This window comes from Ochotona curzoniae, unplaced genomic scaffold (assembly GCF_017591425.1).
Source record: "Ochotona curzoniae isolate NIBS_2020 unplaced genomic scaffold, NIBS_Ocur_1.0 contig_2699, whole genome shotgun sequence".
NCBI lineage: Eukaryota > Metazoa > Chordata > Mammalia > Lagomorpha > Ochotonidae > Ochotona > Ochotona curzoniae.
This window is the reverse complement of record NW_024465561.1, coordinates 212,333-233,713: the sequence shown is the minus strand read 5'-3', so window position 1 is coordinate 233,713 and position 21,381 is coordinate 212,333. Positions and strand designations below refer to the sequence as shown.

General features: G+C 59.5%; 3 protein-coding genes across 4 annotated transcripts; 2 read left to right on the top strand and 1 right to left on the bottom strand.

Annotated features, from left to right (window-relative positions):
* Nucleotides 1–211: 211 nt before the first annotated feature.
* LOC121153757 (gastric inhibitory polypeptide receptor-like) lies at nucleotides 212–5,488 on the top strand. The gene is made up of 13 exons (XM_040976501.1): nucleotides 212–406; nucleotides 723–822; nucleotides 1,265–1,372; nucleotides 2,131–2,234; nucleotides 2,578–2,681; nucleotides 2,768–2,912; nucleotides 3,430–3,589; nucleotides 3,802–3,862; nucleotides 3,995–4,064; nucleotides 4,183–4,271; nucleotides 4,345–4,483; nucleotides 5,152–5,193; nucleotides 5,279–5,488. The coding sequence occupies exons 1-13, from the start codon at nucleotides 212–214 to the stop codon at nucleotides 5,486–5,488; spliced, it is 1,527 nt and encodes a 508-aa protein (XP_040832435.1).
* Nucleotides 5,489–9,237: 3,749 nt separating this feature from the next.
* On the bottom strand, nucleotides 9,238–12,664 carry LOC121153826 (small nuclear ribonucleoprotein Sm D2). The gene is made up of 3 exons (XM_040976572.1): nucleotides 12,573–12,664; nucleotides 11,332–11,511; nucleotides 9,238–9,503 (listed from the first exon to the last, which is right to left on the bottom strand). Coding segments are annotated over exons 1-3 (357 nt in total). The 5' UTR covers nucleotides 12,575–12,664; the 3' UTR covers nucleotides 9,238–9,328.
* Nucleotides 12,665–13,113: 449 nt separating this feature from the next.
* Nucleotides 13,114–20,239, top strand: LOC121153557 (glutaminyl-peptide cyclotransferase-like protein). 2 transcript variants are annotated; one of them, XM_040976142.1, is made up of 7 exons: nucleotides 13,115–13,541; nucleotides 14,018–14,161; nucleotides 14,951–15,232; nucleotides 16,165–16,317; nucleotides 16,428–16,527; nucleotides 16,949–17,065; nucleotides 18,872–20,239. In XM_040976142.1, the coding sequence occupies exons 1-7, from the start codon at nucleotides 13,242–13,244 to the stop codon at nucleotides 19,015–19,017; spliced, it is 1,242 nt and encodes a 413-aa protein (XP_040832076.1). In that variant the 5' UTR covers nucleotides 13,115–13,241; the 3' UTR covers nucleotides 19,018–20,239. The 2 variants fall into 2 exon arrangements, with proteins under 2 accessions (XP_040832077.1, XP_040832076.1); XM_040976143.1 differs by lacking the exon at nucleotides 14,951–15,232 and having other exon boundaries at nucleotides 13,114–13,541.
* Nucleotides 20,240–21,381: the final 1,142 nt, after the last annotated feature.

The window sequence follows — 21,381 nt, the reverse complement described above, 5'->3', positions numbered from 1 at the left end:
CCCTTCCAGGCTTACTGGATGAATTCTCCTCTCCTCCGCCCCCATACCAGGCTCCCCGGAGTCTCCACGTCTAGACTTGGGGTGACACTGCCTCATCTGCTGGGCACAGCTCTAGGGCAATCGCCCGCTCAGCAAACAATCCCCGCCCCCCTTCCGCTGCCACTGCCCGCGGCCCCAGTAGCAACAGGTGGTGCTTGGTGCTGGTGCGGTCATGGGGGGCACCTGGGCATCCCGCACCGCTCCCGGTCCCATCCTCCACGTCCCCAAATCCTCCCGTGCGGGGTCCCCGAGCTCCGTGCGTGAATGCCCGAGGCCCGGGGCCCTGCAGGCTGCGCCCCTCGCCATGCAGAGCTCCGCACCCTGGAGGAGGCTGCTGCTGCTGCTGCTCGCGCTGTGGGCGCCTGAGGTGAGCACCCGCGGAGCCCCGAGGACCCCATGCTGGGCGGGGAGGAATGGGGGTTCAAGTCTCCCCCTCATCACAGGTGGGGGTGTTTCAAGACCTCCCCGCTTTCCCCTGAGCCGAGCCCCTTTCTCCTTCACAAATCCTCCTGAATGAGATCCGGCCACCCTCTCTCCTCAGAACAACTCTCGGGCAGCTGCTGGGTAGAAGCTTCTATATAGAGGCCACCCAAGACCCCCGATCCAACGGGACAGCCCCTCCCAGTGTCTAGGGCGGTGGGGCGGGCTGTCCGGGAGCGGGCCTCCCTTCCCTTCTCTCGTAGACGGGCGCTGCGGGGCAGACGGCGGGGGAGCTGTACCGGCGCTGGGAACGGTACCGCAAGGAGTGCCAGGAGAGCCTGGAGGCCGCCGAGCCGCCCTCAGGTGAGGCTGCGGGCGAGGGGGCGGGCGCCTGGGTGGGGCCTAGCGTCGGTGGGCGGGGCCTCGAAGGGGTGGGATTCGGGCCGGTGGGCGGGGCTCGGCCTAAACGCAGGGACGGACGAAAGGGGCGGGACCAGGGCGGGCGGGCGGGGCCTAAAGCTAAGTCAGGAGTGACGGGGCGGGGCCAGAACTGGTGGGCGGGGCCTTGATGAAATCTGAAACAAGGAATGGAGTTTCAGGTGGGGCCTGGGCTGTACTTAATTAGGAAGAGTTGAGGACTGAGGTTTTCCTGGGCGGGGCTTAGGGGATGGGCGGGGCCTGGAGGCTGGAGGGAGGAGCTTGTGGCGGAGCGAGGGGGCTCTGAACCCTCTGGGTGGGCCGGCTGGGCCGGGCTGGCGCGTGGGAGGCGCAGGGAGTCCACTTGGCATCCTGCTCCCACGCCCAGGTCTCGCGTGTAACGGGTCCTTTGATATGTACGTCTGCTGGGACTACGCGGCCCCCAACGCCACCGCCCGTGCGTCCTGCCCCTGGTACCTGCCGTGGCACCGCCAAGGTGAGGCCTGACCCTCCCCAGGCGCTTGGAGCTCCCAGCCGTGCCCCCACAGCGCATACATGCCCCCTCATGCCCCCTTTGCCTGACCCTCTGCCCTTGGCTCCTTCCACCCCACCCGATACCTCTTCTCTGAGGACAACGGGGATGAATTCTCCTCTCACCTTTTCCGGAATCTATCTGGCTCTGAGCGTCCTGGGTTTCCTAGCTTTTGGGCACTTTGTTTCGTGTCTTTGTGCCTCAATTTCCTCATCTGTACAATGGGGCTGACAGTACTGATTTCCTAGGGTTGTATATTATCCAACTGATGAATACCTATACAAGGCTATCTATCAGAGGATTATTATCATCTCTGTCTCTCTGTCCTACAGGTTGTTTTCTTTTTTTCAACTCTTTTTAGATTTATTTTTTATTTTTATTGGAAAGATTTACAGAGAGGAGAGACAGATCTTCCATCTACTGGTTCACTCCCAAAATGTGCACAATAGCCAGAGCTGAGCCGATCCAAGCTGAGAGCCAGAAGTTTCTACTGGGTCTCCCACACGGGTGCAGGATCCCAAGGCTTTGGGCCGTCCTCTGCTGTTTTCCCAGGCCACAGGCAGGGAGCTGGGTGGGAAGCAGGGCAGCCGGGACAGTGTCCGTTCGGATGCCAGCTCTTGCAGGCGAGGGTTAGCCGATGAGCCTTTGCATCAGCCCTACAGTTTGTATTTCTGTCTGCCTCCTTCTCTGTACCTCTGATCCCCCTCTGGCCTTCCCTACAGTGGCTGCGGGATTCGTCCTTCGCCAGTGTGGCAGCGATGGCCAATGGGGACCTTGGAGAGACCACACCCAGTGTGAGAACCCAGAGAAGAGTGGGGCCTTTCAGGTGAGGAAGCCAGGGATGCCCGTTAGTGTGTCCAGGGGCAGTGGCAGGCTTGGCTCCCCATTAGCATCGCGTATTCATCGTTTCAACCACAGAGCCCCGTGGGAAGAGAGGACTCCGGTGTCATCGCCCTATAACCAGGTCCCCTTGGTCCTGGCTTGAGTGTCCTGTGCGGGCGGTGAGGTTGTGGGTCAGCGGTCACCAGGGGGCGCCCACACTGCTAGGCCACACACCTAGCTGGGACTGCCAGCCGCCATTCAGGCAGGAGGGAACAGGTTCTCCCCGAACCAGGGGTGCTGGCTGACATCCCCCCCGGGGGCGAGCTGGCTCTGCTTCCTCCTGCCAGGACCAGCGGCTCAGCTTGGAGCGGCTGCAGGCGATGTACACCGTGGGCTACTCGCTGTCCCTGGCCACGCTGCTCCTGGCCCTGCTCATCCTGGCTAGCTTCAGGTGGGAGCCATACCACCCCCCCCTGTGGTTGGGGGAAAGATTTGGGATTCCCGGTCAGGCATGCTTGCACTTCCCTCAACCCCCAGGAGGCTGCACTGCACCCGGAATTACATCCACATCAACCTCTTCACATCTTTCATGCTGCGGGCTGCGGCCATCCTGACCCGAGACCGGCTGCTGCCTCCCCCGAGCCCCCACTCTGGGGACCAGACCCTCGCCCTGGGGAGCCAGGTGGGTGAGCATCATCACCTACCTGTCCCCCCCCAAGGGGGAAGTGGCACAGTCACCACCTCCTGCCTGCTCCCAGCCACCCAGGGCTTCTGCAGACACACACCCCCACTGCCACCATTCAGCCTCCCCACTCCTGAGCTCTTCCCTCAGCATCTACTCTCCCTCCACCAAGATGAGAGAATCCACCTGCCTTGGGGGGGGGGTCAGGAGGAGAAGAAGCTAAATGGGAAGGGAAGGAGGGTGGCAACCCTGCAGATACTTAGTGACAGACACCAGAAGCAGAGTGGGAAAAGCAGGACCTGGACGCTCCTTGTGCATCGGATTGTTAGGGTGACATGGACAGGAGGTATTCTGTGCCTAGGAGGGGTAAGGGCGATAGGGGCTTTATTTGGGGGCAATATCTGGGATGAGAGTTTAGGGAGGCTAAGAACCTCCGGGCTCAGCACCACCTACTGGGGACACCAGACAGCTGGGCGCGGATGCAAAGCTGGGGGTCCCACTGCCCACCACTGCCTAGGCCTTGGCCGCCTGCCGCACGGCCCAGATCGTGACCCAGTACTGCGTGGGCGCCAACTACACGTGGCTGCTGGTGGAGGGCGTGTACCTGCACAGCCTGCTGGTGCTGGTGGGCGGCTCGGAGGAGGGCCACTTCCGCGGGTACCTGCTCCTCGGCTGGGGTGAGCCTCGACCCCGGACTCCAGCCCGCCCAGCCCAGCGCCCCTCGCTCGGCTCCCTGGACCGTCCAGCTTGTCCACCTCCGGGGGGTGGGGAGGGTCTCCTCCGCTCTCCAGGGCGCTGCACCCACCCTGCGCGGGTCTGAGGCCTGGCGGGGCCTGTGCGCGCGCTGACGGCTGCGGTGGGGTGGGGGGCGGGGATGGGGTCTGCACAGGGGCCCCCGCGCTGTTCGTCATTCCCTGGGTGGTCGTCAGGTACCTGTACGAAGACACGCAGTGAGTGGCAGGGTCTGTGGGGCGGGGCCCGGGCGTGGGCGGGGCCTGAGTGGACCAGGGTGGGCGGGACTTACAGGACAGTGGGCGGGGCATGCTGAGCGCACCTGTCGCGGCTGTGGCTCCCTCCTCCAGGTGCTGGGAGCGGAACGACGTCAAGGCCATCTGGTGGATCATCCGCACCCCCATCCTCATAACCATCTTGGTACCGTTGCCCCCATCTCCTCTAGGCAGCCCTCAGGGATGTCCCATTCTGGGACCTGTGTGTGTGTGTGGACCCCACTTTCTCTCCTCCCCAAACGTCCTCCTCGCTCTCCCTGCAGATTAATTTCCTCATCTTTATCCGCATTCTTGGCATCCTCGTGTCCAAGCTGAGGACACGGCAGATGCGCTGTCCAGACTACCGCCTGAGGTGAGGGCTGGGCTGGGGGAGGGTGTGAGCCTAAGGGAGCAGGCCTTGCCATCACTGCGCTATTTATTCCTAGGTTGGCTCGCTCCACGCTAACGCTGGTGCCGCTGCTGGGCATCCACGAGGTCGTGTTTGCGCCCGTGATGGAGGAACAGGCCCGGGGCGCCCTGCGCTTGGCCAAGCTGGGCTTTGAGATCTTCCTCAGTTCCTTCCAGGTACGTCCGGGAACCAGGGGGTTGGGGAGCCAGTGTTACGATCACTCCCTGATGAATGTTGGGGAGCCAGGGGGCTGGGACTGTTCTGGACTAAGTCTGAGCACTCCCCTCCCCCAACACCTGCAACAGCTGGCACCAGGCCTGGCTGCAGCTGAAGGTCACTCAATCCAGCTTTCCCACTTTAGTGCAGAATCTAGAATTGTAACCAGCATCTTCACTGATAGACCAGGCACCCATCCTCTCACGGCAAACTTTATGGCCGACCCTGAACTGGCTTGCCCTGTCCTAAGGCCTGCCTTCTATCCCCTTCACGGGAGGTGGGCGACTGGAGCAGGTGAGGGAGGAAGCCAGGAAGACAGGCAGGAGAATGTTCTAGCAAGTGAAACGCCAGGCGCCAGGAGTGAGGGGACAGCCTCACTCAGGCTGTGTGCCCTCTGCGCTCCCGCAGGGGAGGAACTGAGGTAGATTTCCGAGGCTTCCAGAAGGGAGCATGCTCCCGACAGCACACGGAGCTTCAGCCATTAATTAGGGAACACTGTGGCCTGCTCAGTTTAGGGGAGTACTGAGCCAAGGAGCAACGCTAAACCAGGGCCGCTGACGAGGTGATGTGGGGTCAGGGAAGGGTTCAAGGTCTTGCCCCCCCGCCCCACCTGACCCTCCTCCTCCAGGGCTTCCTGGTGAGCATCCTCTATTGCTTCATCAACAAGGAGGTAGGTCGAGCCCCTGCCCGCCGCCCGCGCTCCTCCTGGCGGCCGCGCTGGGAAACGGCGCCGCCTCTGAGCATCCCTGTTGCAGGTGCAATCGGAGATCCGCCGGGGCTGGCGCCACTGCCGCCTGCATCGCAGCCTGGGAGACCAACAGCGCCAGCTCCCGGACTGCCGCACCACCCGGGCGCTGCCCCTGGGCTCTGGCCTCGGCGAGGTCCGTAGCGGCCGCGCCATGTCCTGCGGGACCTTGCCGGGAGCTGGGGATGATGGCAGCCGGGTACTGGAGAGTTACTGCTAGGTGGCAGGATTGCGCTGTGCCTCCTCCGTGCCAGGCCCGGTGTAGGGGACGCCCGGGAAACATGAGAGGAGACAAGGTGGCCAGCATCCTGAAGGAGGAAGACCCTGAACACAAACTGAGAGCTATGGCAATGGCTGGTGCAGGGATTCTAGACAGGAGTTTAGGGTGACATTTAACAAGGGGAACAACTGGAAATCAAGGCTCTGGCAGGAACAGCACACACAAAGGCCCTGGGGCAGGGAGGAGCTGGTCTGGTCTGCAATGAGACACCGAGCCAGAGCCCACACAGGGCGGGAAGGGACACTCAGGACTATTGGCATGAGAGCCTCAAGGGCTCTCTGAGGCAATGCCACTGCCCGCCTGCAGAGGATTCGATGATCAGAGCCAGGGGAGGAAGCTGGGGCTTGGTGAGCTGCCCCTCCTGCAGATGGGGGTGGCAGGGCTCCCCAAGCCGGGTGGGGGCTACCTGGAAGGCAGAGTGGAGGGGACTGCTGAGTGAGCCCAGGACTCAGGGTGAGTGCTGAGTGTCCTGTGGGTGCCACACTGCCTGTGTCCAGATGTACACAGGGACACTTCAGGCAGTTATGGCTGAAAAACAGTGCGTCCAGAGTGGCCAGCCTTTGCCAGCTGCAGAATGAGATGGGCTGTCTGAGGCACTGAGAGCACTGGGGGGCAGGGAGGGCTCACCCCGCTCTGCGGCTGCTCAGCTGTAAGGCTGTGGGTCTGGGCAGGAACTCCTGGAAATAAAACATGAGAAATACTGGGGTCCCTGCTTCTTGGGTCAGAGAATCCTGTCAGGTTGTCAAGGACATGGCTGGGAGTGGAGGGGTGCAGGTTGTGGCTGGACTGGAAGCCCCGGACACCATGCAGCCGTGACTGGTCCCCAGCCAGGAGGCCCAGCTACCATGTGGCAGCCCAGACCCTCTGCTCACCATGACACACAGGCGAGGGTGGGCATGCACCCGAGGGTGGTGTCCACACAAACCTGCTGCTGAGGCCAAGAGAGACAAGGCCCAGCACAGCTGCAGATTTGCTGGGTGCATGGTACAGTGATGGGAACCCATCCAGCTGTGGCCTGGGAAAGCAGTCGAGGATGGGGAGAAGTAGAGGTTGGCCCAAAGCCTTGGGACCCTGTACCCACATGGGACACCGGAAGACGCTCTCTCCTGGCTCCTGGTTTTGGAATAGCTCAGCCTGGCCAGTGTGCCCACCTGTGGAGTGAACCAGTTGACGGAAAGGCTTTCTGCAAATTGGCTTAATGAAGAATGATGGAACCCACACAACAGGGTGCCAGACAGCAAGGCATGGCCCCTGGGATGCTGCCTACTGCACACAGGGCACGAGGTAGTTGCGCCACCTGCTGGCCTTGCACTATTCCCACAAGTTCTGCTTTGGAAGTCCTTGTGGATGCCGGGCAGGGGCTGGTTTGGTGGCACCAGCATCCCTTATTAGAGTGTTGCTTCCAACTCAGCTCCCTGCCTATGCACCAGGGGAGGCAGTGAGATGGCCTGGGTACCTGGAGTTCTGGGCTCCTGGGGTTGGTCTCATGCAGTCATTTGGAGTGAAGGGAGCGCATACAAGATTTCGCTCTCTGCCTTTCAAATAAACACCCTCCGAAAAGATGGAGCTTCAAGATGGCTCAATGGGCTAACTCTCCACCTGCAAAACCAGCAACCCATGTGAGCTCTCTCGTGTCTTGGGATGGCAGCAGAGGGAGGTCTGAAGCCTCGGGACCCTGCACCCACATGGGAGCTTTGGATTGGCTCAACTCCGCCTGTTGAGGCCATCAGGGGAGTGAACTAGCAGAGGAAGATCTTTGTCTCTTTCTCTGTAAATCTGGTTTTGCAATGAAGTCAAACACTGGGGTGGGTGAAAAGGAAGGAAATTCACTAACACCGAGCAGAATGGCCTGGAATGGAAATTCTGATGCCAGCTTACAGGGCAAAGTAATTTCTTCTTAAAAATAAAGGGCTGGGCCTGGCGCGATGGAATAGTGGTTAAGGTCCTCGCCTTGCATACCCAGGATCCCATATGGGTGCCGGTTCTAATCCCAGCGGCTCCACTTCCCATCCAACTCCCTGCCTGTGGCCCAGGAAAGCAGTCGAGGACGGCCCAAAGCTTTGGGACCCTGCACCCACGTGGGAGGCCTGGAAAAGGCTCCTGGCTTCTGATCAGCACAGCACCGGGCCATTGCGATCACTTGGGGAGTGAATCATCAGATGGAAGATCTTCCTCTCTGTGACCAAGTGGTTAAGGTTGCTGTGCCTGTGGGATATGGGTGCCGCCTGGAGTCCCAGCTGCTCCATTTCCAATCCTGAGCCAACATGCGTTGGAGTGGTGGAAGATGGCACAAGTGCCTGGACTCTTGCCAGCCATGTGGGAGACCCAGTGGAGTGCCAGACTCCTGGCTTCCGTCTGGCCCGGCCCTGGCCACTGCAGCCACGTGGGGAGTCAACTAGTATTCCTCCCTATCTGTAACTCTGCCTTTGAAGTAAATAAATAAATCTTAAAAATATTAATCTCCCCCCCTACCCCCAAAAATCAAACTTTGGAGCAGACTGAGAGGAAGACAAGCCCATGACAGCGCCTCCTGGGCTCTCTCAGCGCAGGTCAAATCAGCGGCAGAGCCAGGCCCCGGAGCCAGCCATGCCAACCTGGGCCGTGGCATCCAATCCAGCCATCCGACTGTCACGCCAGTTGCACGCTTTGGGGAACCATCTCTGCTGAGTGGTCCTTCTGAGTCAGCGGGGTCTGCTCCCTCCTAAGGGCCCCCCACAGTAGGGTCCCCTCTTCACACCTGCTCCCTGAGGGTTAGCAGTCCTGAGGTCTGGCTCCCCACACGTGTGGATGCACCTGCCTCCTGACAGGGTGCCCCTGGGCAAACCAGCTGCCCTCAGCTGTCCCATCAGGACACTGGGTGACCTCAGAACAGGGGTGGGACACAAGATTCCCTAAATCCGCAGCAGGCTAAGGGGGAGGTTGTGACTCTGCAGGGCCGACAGACGGTGGGACGAAGACCCACGTGGACCTGGGCTGAAAGGTTTCCAGTCTAGCGGGCAGCTGTTCCAGACGCAGACCATTCCATGGACGCACAGCTGCAGTGCCACCATGCGTCATGCTTTCTCTGGCACTGATGGGCTGAGGCTAACTGGGTGACGCTTGTCATAGCTCAGGGGTCCTCTGCAGAATCCCCATGGCTGCCTGGCGTTCGGACAGAGATGAGAACTGTTGGGCGAGGTGATGTGGTGCATGCTGTGTGGGTCAGAGCAAAGTGGATTTTCTTGAGCCCCATTCAGATCTTGGGGTACACCACCACTTCCTGCCCTGGGGGACCCTCACTGTCTCCCCCTGGTGGCAAGCATTTATAGATACAGCTGACAGCCAGTGCGTGGGACCTGCCCCCAGGTCGCCCAAGCAGCCACTGTCAGTACTAGGTCCAGGACCCTGGGCTTCCCAGGGTCCCTGCTGCACAGGGCTGGGCACAAGAGATGCACTTGTGGATGTTCACACAAAACCCACTGCTGAGAGGCAGGAAGAAGGAAGGGAAAGAGGCAGCAATGGAACCTAGAAGAGCCAAAAACAGCAAAAGGAACAGAAACTTCTGCCAACCCCACTCACTTTTACCCACAGGGAAGCCAAACATGGATAGCCATGGCTGAGGCCTCTTGCCTGGCCCAAGGTCCCAGCCCAGCTGCCTCCCTCTCTTGAGACGGCACCCTGCTCACTGGTGCTTGAATGGAGAGAAAGCATTAGAAAAACCACAGGGCTTTATTCATCTGGCGGTGCGGGGGCAGGCGGGGGGCAGGTGTGCAGGGTGTGCAGGCTCTGCAGGCAGGGGTCCTACTTGCCGGCGATGAGTGGGTTGCGCAGGACCACAATGACCGAGTCCCCGCGCAGGAACATCTTGGAGATGTAGCGGTCCTTGTTGACTGGCTTAGACTTCTTCTTGCCCTTGCCGCTCTTCGGGACCTCGGTCCACATCTCCTTGACGTTCTCCAGCACCATGTTGCAGTGCCTGGGGCGGGGGACAGAGGGTGAGGAGGCGGCGCTGGCCCCTGCCAGGGGCCCACCCTGCCTGGGCTGTGACGAAAGACTCGTCCTTCCTCCTGCTCTTTGAAACACAGAAGAGGGTGCTGCCTTCCTCGAAGCACTGGAGTCAGGGGTCAAGAACTGGGGCAGCATTTCTATCAAAGAACTAGAAAGCAACTCAGCCACAGAACGCTTCCGCCTGAGCCACAGGATGGAGGGAGGCAGCAGCAAAGGGCGGGCTTGTCTCTCAAGTGCAGAGAGATGGGGTGTGGGGTGGGGAGTCTTCCACCTACAGGTTAGCACCCTGCATGCCGGCAAAGAGCCAGGGGTGGCAGAAGCCAACACGAGGCACCAGGAATACCAGGGGTGGCAGGGACCTAAGCACTGGAGCTGCCACCTGCCACCTCACAGGGTGCAAGTGAGCGAAAGGACAGAAGTGGGAGAAGACAGTCTATGGCCTGGGAAAGCAGTCGAGGACGGCCCAAACCCTTGGGACCCTGCACCCTTGTGGGAGACCAGGAAGAAGCTCCCAGCTCTTGGCTTTGGATTGGCTCAGCTCCGGCCGTTGCGGCTGCTTGGGGAATGAACCAGTGAATGTAAGATCTGCCTTTCCAATAAATAAATCTTAAAACAAACAAACAAACAAACAAACAAAACCCTATGCATTTATTTTAATAACATGTATTTCTCATGGGCTTTGCACCTCATGGGAATAGTACCAAATGGTACGAAGAACAAAGAAAAAGAAAAAGCCAGGAGTGCGGAAGCTTTCTGCCGCAGTTCCCCGCAGGGACACTGTGAGGGCACAGGGCAGGAGGGGCCCAGAGTCCGACTCAGGTGAGCAGCGAGGCCTAGCCAGGACACACAGCCCTCAGAACACCTTCTCCTGGGCAGATAGCGGCATGCGCCCCTCAGCAAAGCACGGGACTGTATTTCCAATTCAGAAAAAAAAAATTACAAAGACCCATTATACCCAGGCCCTCTTTCCCACTGCCCTCTCAGGTGCGTCAGCAGGGAGCTAGATTGGAAGGAACAGCTGAACTTGAACCGGTGCCCACGTGGGATGCTTGCAAGACAGGGAGCAGTTTAACCCACTGCACTACAATTCCAGCCTCAAGATTTTTGATTAGCAAGACAGATTTACGGAGAGGAACAGGAAATCAGGCTGCAAGGGAGCAGCTGGGCGGTTCCACTGGGAGGGGAGCAACAGCACAGACGCCCTGCTGGGCACTGGTTCAAGTCCTGGCTGTTCCACTTTCCAGCCAGCTCCCTGTTAAGGCACCTGGGAAAGCAGAGAATGGCCCAAGTCTTTGGGACCCTGCACCCACATGGGAGACCCAGAAGAAGCTCCACCTGGAGAATGAACCCACCGACAGCAGACCTTTCTGCATCACAAATACAGGTGTGGCATGTGGCCTAGGAGGTGCCTGCCTCTGGATGCACGGAAGGCATGGGGGGAACAGGAAGGGCAGGCAAAAAGCTTTCCAGCTTCTTTCAGTAACTCAATCTGTCCCATGTGCCCGATGCTGTGAGGAGCCCTTAGCCTGTGTGAGGTCAGCTGCCCCAGGTACACCGGCCATAGAGAGGGACCCCAGCCCAGGCTAGCACCCCAGCCTATGCCCACGGCAGTGGTGGTGCTGAGACGCCTGTCAGCCTCAGCCAGGAGCCCACCCGTGGAAGGAGCCAGCAGCCCCGGGCAGGAGCCCACTCGCAGAAGGAGCCCACCCGCGGAAGGAGCCGGCAGCCCGGCCAGGAGCCCACCCACAGAAGGAGCCCACCCTCAGAAGGAGCCCGCAGCCTGCCCAGCAGCCCACCTGTCGAAGGCCTTCACGCGGCCCAGCAGCTTCTTGTTGTTGCGGCAGTTGATGAGCACCTGTGTGTTGTTCTTGACCGACTGCGTGAGCACCGAGAGGGGCCCCGTATTGAACTCCTCCTCCTCCCGCTTCTGCAGCTCCTCGGGCGTCATCTCACTCTTGGGCTTGTTGAGGAGACTCCTGGATGGAGGCGCGGGGACCCGGTGGCGATCAGAGGGGCAATGGCCTCAGCCTTCTCCCCTGGCATAGCTGCCCAATCATGTCAGACTTGGCACACTGCAGGCCTGGCTCCAGCCTAACCCTCCCCCTCTGTCATTCATGAGCAAAACCTGATGACAACCCAGCTTCTATCTCAGATGCGCCATCAACCTTGCCAAGAAACGCTGTCCGTCCCCTCCACCTTTCCCGTGCTCTGAAACCTGACCTATGCCACCTAACCATCTGGACACTTGTCTCCACCATTGACGGGGTTGGGTCCTAGGAATCCCCCTGCAGCTGTTCAAACCTCTTCTATAAAACAGCTCTATTAGAGTAGGCACTGTGGCTAAATTGGCTAGCCCTCCATCTGCAAGCGCCAGGATCCTATAAGGGCGCCGGTTCGTATCCCAGCAGCTCCACTTCCCATCCAGCTCCCTGCTTGTGGCCTGGGAAAGCAGTCCAGGACGGCCCAAAGCCTTGGGACCCTACACCCATGCGGGAGACCCACAAAGGCTCCTGGTTTTGGATCGGCTCAGCTTCAACTGTAGGAGCCATTTAAGGAAAATATCTCTCCTCTGTAAACGCCTTTGCAATAAAAACAAGTAAGTCTTTAACAGCTGTTTTGCTGAAAAAGGTGGGGAATAGTGACAAGCGGCCATAGATTCATGCTTGAGGCGCCAAATCCAATGCTTTCCGCGGGCCTGGGCGACGTTTCATTCAGCCATTCGCCCACGTGTGCATGCATGCAACGCACATGCAGCGAACCAATCCCCCCCCAGGTCCAGGCAGTGACGGAGACCCGTCCCAGGGGCCCATCGGGGCGGACAGCCGCCTCCCGCGCCCTCCAAGTCGGTGCCCGCTCCTCTATCCTCCGCATTCGAAAAATGGCTCCTCCTCGTCCGTCTCAACCAAAACTGCGGGCAAGCCCGACCAAGCTGCCCCGCGCCCTCCGCCCAGGCCGCCCTCCACCTCGCGGTCCCGCCTGCTCCGGGGACCCGGCCAGACCCACACCCCGCGCCTCCGCCCGGCCGCTCGAGCCTCACATGGTGCCGGCCGCTACGTCCCGCTCCTTCCTCCGCCTCGCCGCAGCTTCGGGGAACCGAGAGGGAGGGGCGGGACTTCCGCTTCCCGCGGCCGCCCCACTTCCGCGGGCGCCTGCGCACAGCTCACGCGCGGCGATGGGCGAGGCCTGTCACCATGGCGACCATCGTCCGCGGATTGTGGTGGGAGTGGCCAGTTACCATGGCGATCCCGCCCCTGCGCAGGGTGGTGGGCGTGGTTTGCTGCCATGGCGACCCCGGATTGGGGTTGGGGGATAGTGCTGTACAAGGCTGGAGAAGGAGCCACAGGCCCGAGGAGGCGTCGTTCCGTACCAGGAACATGGAGAGCCAAACCAACAGGATCTGATTCGAGCCAGCCCGCGGTCGGAGCGGCGTAGGTTGCAAGGGTTTGTTCTAAATGCCCGCCGGCCCCAGTTTCCGCTTCAGGGACGGCCTCCTGGCGTGCCCACAGCTCCTCCCGACCCACGCGACCAAACGTAGCCCATTGGCTCTCCCTCCTCCTGCCTTTAGCCTCAGCGTTTCTTCTTGGGGAGCCATCCCCGGTGTCCCAGGGAGCCGGGGAGGCGCGTCCCCGCGGCTGGGCAGCGTCCCATTGGTTTCCCGCCTCGTACGGTACCCGCCTCTTCGGTCGCTCATTGGTTTTGAGATTCCATGGTGGGTGGGCCTTGGCTGGAGCCTCCACTTGATCCGCGATCCCCACCCCGCTGCCCCCGCCACCGGTTTTTAGAACCGAAAGCTGCCATGCGTTCCGGGAGCCGCGGGCGGCCTCGGCCCCGGCTCGGCGATCGCGGCGTCATGGCGCCCAGTTCCCCGCTCAAGCGCCGGCTGCTTCCGCGTGCCCAGCTGCTGCCGCTGCTGCTGCTGGCGTTGGCCTTGGGCTCGGCTTTCTACACGCTCTGGAGCGGCTGGCACCGCCGGACCGAGGCGCTGCCACGGGGCCAGGAGCTGCGGGTAAGGCCGGGTGCGCCCTGGCACCCCGAGGGCCCTCTTGGCCCCACTTCCTCTTTCGGGTTGACGTGGCGTGACCCAGGGCCCTTGGCTGCAGGTTCCCACCAGCTGGGTCCCTGGAGGGCAGTGCCCTCTCCAGGCGCGCTGCGTCTGCAACAGTGGCTTCTTTTCTCCCCCAACCCTCTGGAGAGAACGGGTCTGGGGTCGCCAGGCTGGGGAGTTCTGGGTTCCAAGCCTGAAAGGCAAGCATATGGAAGCGTGTCTCCCTGGGCTTTGATTTCCCTATCAGTGGTGGGTCAGGCTGCAGGATGGGCTGGGAGAGACTTTGATCTTGGAAATCTTCGATGCGCGTTAGAGGAAGCAAGACTTTGAGGGGGAGGTTGCTGTGTGTTCTGGGTAGGGTTGCAATGGGTGTGTGTGTCGGGGGCTGGGGGGACGGGATGTGCTCATTCTTTTCCTTATCCCACTTGGCTCCTCAGAGCCCGCAGGTCGGAAGTCTGCCTGAAGCCCGGCTGCGGAGGGTGGTGGGGCAGCTGGACCTGCAGCGGCTGTGGGGCAATTATCTGCACCCACTGCTCATTGTGAGGCCTCCAGGCACTCCTGGCAATCTCCAAGTCAGGAAGGTAAAACCCCCTCTTACTTTCCCCCCAACACTGATGCTCCTCCCAGCCCCAGCCCACCAGGGGATAGGAAATCATCTTCATTATGCAGCCTAGGAAATGGAGAGGGTCCCCGCCCCCCAACCAAACACACACTGGAGCTTGTAGACTTGGCCCAGACCCTGCAGCTAAGGAGTGGTAGACCCCGGACTTGAACCCACATTATAGGTGAGCTCCACAGTGGGTGCTGCCTGCCTCCTTCTGGAAGCATGACCTCCGACTAGTTTCCTAACCTGCCTAGTTCCTCAATGACTCTGTTTGCAGTTCGTTGGCAATCCCCATGCTACAGAGAGAAAGATCTTGCATCAGCTGGTTCACTCCCCAGGTGGCCTCAATGGCCAGAGAGCAAAGCTAATCCAAAGCCAGGAGCCAGGAGCTTCTTTCAGGTCTCCCACGTGGGATGCTTTGGGCCATCCTCAACTGATTTCTCAGGCTGCAAGCAGGGAGATGGATGGCAAGTGGAGCAGCTGGGACAAGAACTAGCACTTGCAGGTTGGGGATTAGCTAGCTGAGCCATTGTGCCAGCCCCTAGAATGGCAGGATGAAAGAGATTTAGGAGTCAGCCGGGGTCAGGCTTGTTGGCATAAAGATGGGGGTGAACCCCAACATCTGGCACCCAGGAGGTACCCAGCAGAAGGACGTCCGGGAGGGGGACATTTGAGTCACCCCCACTGTTGTGTGGCCCTCAGGTCACTTGCCCTTCTCCCTGCCCCCTCCCCAGGCCCTTCCACCCTCCCTGCTCTCTCTCACTAGTTCCTGGAGGCCACGCTGCGGACCCTGGAGGCCGGCTGGCATGTGGAGTTGGATCCCTTCACGGCCTCCACGCCCCTGGGAACCCTGGACTTCGGCAACATCGTGGCCACACTGGACCCAGGGGCCGCTCGTCACCTCACCCTCGCCTGCCACTACGACTCGAAGCTCTTTCCTCCCGAGGCAGCCCCATTCGTGGGCGCCACGGATTCTGCCGTGCCCTGTGCCCTGCTCCTGGAGCTAGCCCAGGCCCTTGACCCAGAGCTAAGCAGGGCCAAGGAACAGGTGAGAAGTGGGGGATGAGTGAGGGGCGCTGCCGGGCCACCCCCACCCTGCTCTGAGCCACCAGCCTTCCTCGCCTGGGTGGTTGTCGTTCGTTTTGTCTCCCCACAGCCGCCACACACACAGAGCCAGAGAGATCATTCCGCCTTCCTGTCTTACCCACACCCTGCCTGGCTCGCACCTCATTCATTCCAAGCACAGGCCAGAGCCTATGTAGGACCCCAAGGCGTGCCAGACACAGCCTCCCGGGGGGCTCTTGCCTTGGCCTCAGAAGCCCCCAAGGACAGTTTAACCCCCTGCCCAGCCACCCCTCTAGCCTGGTGTCACCTCCCCCACCCCTGTGATACCGTGTGAGTTTCAGGGAGGCAGTGACCACAGACACTTTCAGTGGGAGATACTGTGATGTACTTGCATCCTGTGGGCCTTTGCAAATGCACTCCACCCCTTGTGCCCCAACCCAGCACCTCTCTAAAGCTCAGTCCCCTGCAGCCTCCCACCCTTACCACTGCTTACTCCGCTCCAGCCATGCCCACCTGCTCTGGGCCCCTCCAACCCTAGGGTTTGCCCTGGTTTGGGGCCTTTGCACCTGCTGTCAGCCCTACTGTAGAGAAAGTTTTTCACCACTGTCTTCCTGCGTGGCTCCTGCTGCACACCATCGGTATTTCCTTAGCGTAGCCTCCCTAGTGACCTCAGACAGCTCCTGTCACTGTCGCATAGCTTCTTGTTGGTATGTCTGCCTGCTGCCACTCAACAACATAAATTCCGTAAAAATCAAGGACACGGTTCTTGGCCACCCTCATTCCATGAGTGATGTCACCTACCTGGATTTCTAACCAGCCAGGCTGGGGCAGGGAGGAGGGGGCCAGGTCATGACGTGGGGGTGGACTCAGGCAGAAGCTGGCACTGAGCCGGCCTGGGGCCTTTTGCTCCCCTAGGCAGCCCCTGTGACCCTGCAACTGATGTTCCTGGACGGCGAGGAGGCGCTGAAGGAGTGGGGGCCCAGGGATTCCCTGTATGGATCTCGACACCTGGCCAAGCTCATGGAGTCCATGCCCCATAGTCCCGGCCCCACCAGGATCCAGGCCATCGTAAGAGCGAGGGCTCCTGCTGGGCTTGGGCCAGGAGGGAGAGGAGAAGTGGGGGGTAGGATCCAGCCCAGCTGGCCCCCTCTCTCCAGCCTGGGCTGCCTCTCCTGCAGGAGCTCTTTGTACTTCTGGATCTCCTGGGAGCCCCAAACCCAACCTTCTACAGCCACTTCCCTCGCACCATCCGCTGGTTCCATCGGCTCAGGAGCATCGGTAAGGGCCAAGGCCAAGGTCAAGGCTGGCTCAGCTTGCGCCACGTGCAGCACCCTGGGACCTTCTACCTGGCTGGTCTAAGAAGCTGCTGGGAGCAGAAATGCCAGTGAATCCCATTGCAGGTCAAGAGCGGAGATTGAGACACTGGGGGAGGGCGGTAAGACAGCGCCTGTGCGGCTGTTCAGTCCTGGCCATGCTTCTTTTCAGACGGGTGACCTAGGGCAGGTGTCAGCACTTCTCTGGGAAGCCCTGGAGACCTAGAGGGATGAACTGGGACCAGGAACGCGGGGAGCCCACCATGAGGAGGAGCTGGGATCCGTCCTGTGTCCACACGACACAGCCATGGCCTCTTGCTGTGGGCGGTGGGCGCCAGGCTGCAGAGGACTGACACTCGCTCTCCTTCCTCCTCAACTACCCCCAGAGAAGCGTCTACACCGGCTGAACCTGCTGCAGTCGCATCCCGAGGAAGTGATGTACTTCCAGCCCGGGGAGCCCCCCGGCTCGGTGGAGGACGACCATATCCCCTTCCTCCGCAGAGGTGGGCACTGCAGGGACACAGAGGAGGGGGCCAGGTGTCCAGGGAGCCCAGCTGGGACCTGGGCAGTGCTGGGGGCCTGTTTGTGCTTTAACTTCATTATCTGTGAAATGGAGATGTCTAGTGTTGTTGTTAAAGAAGTATTTAGTCAGAAAGAGAGAGAGAGAATGATCTTTGATCTGCTGGTTTATTCCTCAAATGGTCACAACAGCATGTTGCAGCTGGGAACCAGGAGCCTCTTCTGGATCTTCCTCATGGATGGGTGCAGGGTCCCAAGGCTTTGGGCTGGCCTCGACTGCTTTCCCAGGCCACAAGCAGGGAGCTGGATGGGAAGTGGAGCTGCCGGGATTAGAACCGACACTCATGGGATGGCAGCACTGCAGGTGAAGGCTTACTATACTACGCCCCGGCGCTGGGCCACAGATTTCTCATAATACACATTTTCCTTGAACTTAGTGGAGACTTGCCTTGCATACAAACGTAGGCACAGGGCTGTAATTAGAACAGGTATGTATGGTGCCTCCTCACACCATGCTGGGCAGAGAATAACTGCTAAAAAAAAAAATGCTTTCAAAAGTGCACTGTGCAGTGGACGCATTCGACAAATACACATTCCTTACAGTGCCTTTACAGGTTGATTCAAGGTGGGAAGTCAGTAGATGGGGGGTCTGGGGCCCAGCTGCCTGGCTCCCAGGCCAGCCGGGGCCAGGCAGAAATATCCAGCAAGCCTGGATACAAACGCATGCGGAATTGTGCCTAGTGGAGGAAGCTGATGTGGCATGGGGTCACACTGAGTGTACTGTTAACCAGGGGGCAGGGACCTGGCCAGATCCCAGGCCTGCCAGGTGGGTGCAGGGGCCCAAGCCCTTGGGCCATCCTTTGCTGCCTTCCCAGGACCATTAGTAGGAGCTGGATGGGAAGCGGAGCAGCTGGGATTTGACCTGCTGCACCCTAACCCAGGCACTCGGAGAATGGGTGAGGGAGTTCCCCGCAGCATCCTGAGCGGTTCACCCGAAGCCTGCCCATCAGTGTGTGTGTGTGTGTGTGTGTGTGTGCGTGTGTGCGTGTGTGTGTGTGTGCGTGTGCGTGTGTGCGTGTGCGTGTGTGTGCGTGTGTGTGTGTGTGTGCGTGTGTGCGTGTGTGTGTGTGTGTGGCCTTAGCCTGCCGCCTACAGTCTAGCGAGCACAGTGCTTGTCTAGGTGCTATTTCTTATTTAAATAATAGTAAAAGGGAAGGGGCCAGCATGATGGTTCAGTTGGCTAATGTGCTTGCAAGCAACAGTATCTCATATGGGTGCTGGTTCAAGTCCTGGCTGCTCCACTTCCCATCCAGCTCCTTGCTTGTGGCCTGGGAAAGCAGTGGAGGATGGCCCAAGGGAGACCTGGAAGAAGCTCCTGGCCCCTGGCTTTGGATTGGCTCAGCTCCAGCCGTTGTGGCCACCTGGGAAGTGAACCAACAGATAGAAGATCTTTCTCTCTTGCCTCTCCTTCTGTCTGTAAATCTGCCTTTGCAATAAAAATAAATCTTTAAAAAGAAAGGGAGCCAGATGTGCACCTGCGTGGTGAGGATAAAGAACATTTTTTTTTTCTTCTGGTCTCTCCACAGCAAGGTTCAGTGTCTGAGTGCCTTGCATTTGTGTTATGAAAACAAGATATGTTGTTTCTTTTAATTTTTTTTTTTTTTTTGTAAAAAAGAACATGCACCTAAAAGCCCAGAGTTGAAGTGTCAGTTGGCGTTTGTGTGGTGGGTAGGGACTCCTGGGTTGGCGATGGCCGCTGACCTCCCTCTCTCTCCCTTCCCTCACCTCAGGGGTTCCGGTGCTCCATCTCATAGCCACGCCCTTCCCCTCCGTGTGGCACACCCCTGCCGACTCCGAGGCCAATCTCCACCCGCCCACCATTCACAACCTCAGCCGCATCCTGGCCGTGTTCCTGGCTGAATACCTGGGCCTCTAGCCTGGCAGACAGCAGTGACCCAAGGGCAGACCCAGCTCCAAGGGAGCAGCGACCAGCAAGGGGGACCTGCCGAGGGCAACGGACCCGGGAAGTCTCTTCTACAACTGCTGATGCTGTGACCAGAAATCTCCTCCCCGCTGACTACCTCAGCTCCACCCTCCCAGGACGGGGAAGAGACCGTGGAGGAAGAAGAGGAAGAAGCTATCCCTTCCCAGAGGTCAATACTGGATGTGAAGGTTGGCGGGGACCCAGTGCTGTTCTTGGCATCGCTGGCCACAGACCAGACCAGCAGCACCTTGCCAGCCAATGGACGCTCTGATTTGCATCTCGTGTACCGTCTGCCCATCTGTCCTCCCAAACAGCAGCTGTGTTGCTGCTGCAGTCCAAACCCAGCACCCAAGTGGGGTCTACAGGGCATGTGTTGCGCCCAGGAGCAGAGGAGATGGGCACCAGGAGAAGGATCCGAGAGCCAACAAATGGGGCGAGAGGACATGAAATGTTTCGCCAGCTGGTGCTGCTCTGTACAAACTGGAAACTCCCGGTCCTGTTTCAGTCCTCCAGGGAGGGCCCAGGACTCATCAAGCGAACACCTGAGCTACCGTTTGGGCTGTGCCATCCTTAGGGACATGGCGTGGCATGCACACCTGCCATGGCTCCCCTCACGGAGGAGCCGGGGATACAATGTCCGGCTCTGCTGAGCTGCATGGCAACTGCTCTGGTGGACCCTGCTGACGGAGCCCTCGGCTGTCAGTGGCAGTGCCAGGCCAACATGGAGGGTGGTTCTATAGCTAAGGGTACATCAGCTTCTAGTCCAGAACCCTGGAAGACTCAGGGCTGACCCTCAGGACATCAAAGCATGGGAGAGAGGGCAGGGCCTGGTGAGGACTTGACACCTGTCATCTCGTTTAGTCCCTGCCCCCACCCCCCTTCCCGAGGCAGGTGCAATTTCAGTTCTCATTTTGGGGAATGCAGTGGTTGAAACCAAGACTCGTGAGCTGAGCATGTTGGCAAGGGAAGGAGACTCACCCTCAGCTCTGCTGCCTCCCCCTGCACACCTCCCACCTCCCTCCCCAAATCACCTGGGTTCCTCTTTATAAAAATCAGCAAAAATCTTTAATCATGGCTCCACACTCACATCTGAAGGCAGGCCTGCTAGCCCCGCATTAGAAGTGAAGTTGCAGCTGGCTGGCTTCCCTCAGCTGTGTGTGTGTGTCTGCGTCTGTCCTCTGCTGTGCAAGGCCTCCCTCAGCTCTCTCTGTGTGTTTGTCCTGGCTAAGCATTCCAGACATGCAGGTCCAGGGCCTCCGGTCGACCTTCGGAGGATCCCTCATCAACGCTGCTGAGCCTGAAGCTCTCTGGGCTTTGACAAAAACCCCCACTGGACTTACATGATGGTTGGGACTGCCCCTCCAGTGCAGGCACACAGACACGTGGCATACATAACCTGCAGGCTGTGTGTTTGAAGTACTGCAGGTGACATCAAGGACAACTTGGGGTTGATACTGGAGTCTCATCCCTCCTGGACTACGGAGCAACTCCCCTACCCCCCAGTCTGAAACTTTTCAGGCCCCTGAGCACTCTTGAGAATGACTCAACATCAACATGTTGAGTTTTTTCAGAGACAGAACCTGAGGATCCTGAAGACTTGGGTGCCTGAGACCCTATGGCAAGGTCTGGGAAGCCATTTCTCTTTGCCCTCTGACTCATTGGGGCGCACCTGATGAGTTTGGGGTTCCTTGATTCTGGAACGCCAACTAAATCCTCTGAAACCTTCCCTGTCTTTGTGCAACATTTTTCTCCCTCAGCTTCCAATTCGGTAAACCTTTTCTCCAGCCACGTCTGCCCTGCTGGTGTAACCCAGCCACACTGAGTCCACACCTGCTAAGCGCACGTTTCGCTTCCAGAAGGTGGTGTCTGTTCTTCCCCATCTCCTAGGCTACGTCTTCGTTCTAGGTTCCCTGCTGTGGTGTCCAAACTCTTGACAAAATTTTAAATGTAGCTTAAAATACACAGGGCATCGTGGTGGGTGAAGGAGGACCTGTCTGGGGGTATGCCTGCTCTTGGTGACCATTGCCATTCTTGTGGGCACGGCCTACAGGACAGCCTGAGGGGGAGGTCCATTCCTCTAGCCGTGCCCCTCAGCCCAGCAAGACACCTGCTGCTAGGGCTCCTCACAACCTACGCTGCCCAGGGTCCCTCTCGGCCTTCTCAACAACCTGAACCTGTGACCCCTAATGGGGTCGCCTTTGGTCTAGTCTGCTTGGCCCACCCAGGAAGGCTGCCAAACAGGAAACTGTCTTCAACTGCAAAAGTAGCTGCTGGGCCCACGCACCTCTCCTGCCATTGGCTTGCTGCTTCTGCCTG

Excerpts from the sequence above, each read along its gene's own strand:
- LOC121153757 (XM_040976501.1), top strand. The coding sequence starts at position 212 with ATGGGGGGCACCTGGGCATCCCGCACCGCTCCCGGTCCCATCCTCCAC. Across the intron at positions 407-722 it reads TCGCGCTGTGGGCGCCTGAG|ACGGGCGCTGCGGGGCAGAC; the intron begins GTGAGCACCCGC and ends CTTCTCTCGTAG. Across the intron at positions 4,484-5,151 it reads TCTTCCTCAGTTCCTTCCAG|GGCTTCCTGGTGAGCATCCT; the intron begins GTACGTCCGGGA and ends CTCCTCCTCCAG.
- LOC121153826 (XM_040976572.1), bottom strand. Across the intron at positions 9,504-11,331 it reads CGCGTGAAGGCCTTCGACAG|GCACTGCAACATGGTGCTGG; the intron begins GTGGGCTGCTGG and ends CCCCCGCCCCAG.
- LOC121153557 (XM_040976142.1), top strand. The coding sequence starts at position 13,242 with ATGGTGGGTGGGCCTTGGCTGGAGCCTCCACTTGATCCGCGATCCCCA. Across the intron at positions 14,162-14,950 it reads GCAATCTCCAAGTCAGGAAG|TTCCTGGAGGCCACGCTGCG; the intron begins GTAAAACCCCCT and ends CTCTCTCACTAG. Across the intron at positions 16,318-16,427 it reads CCACCAGGATCCAGGCCATC|GAGCTCTTTGTACTTCTGGA; the intron begins GTAAGAGCGAGG and ends CCTCTCCTGCAG.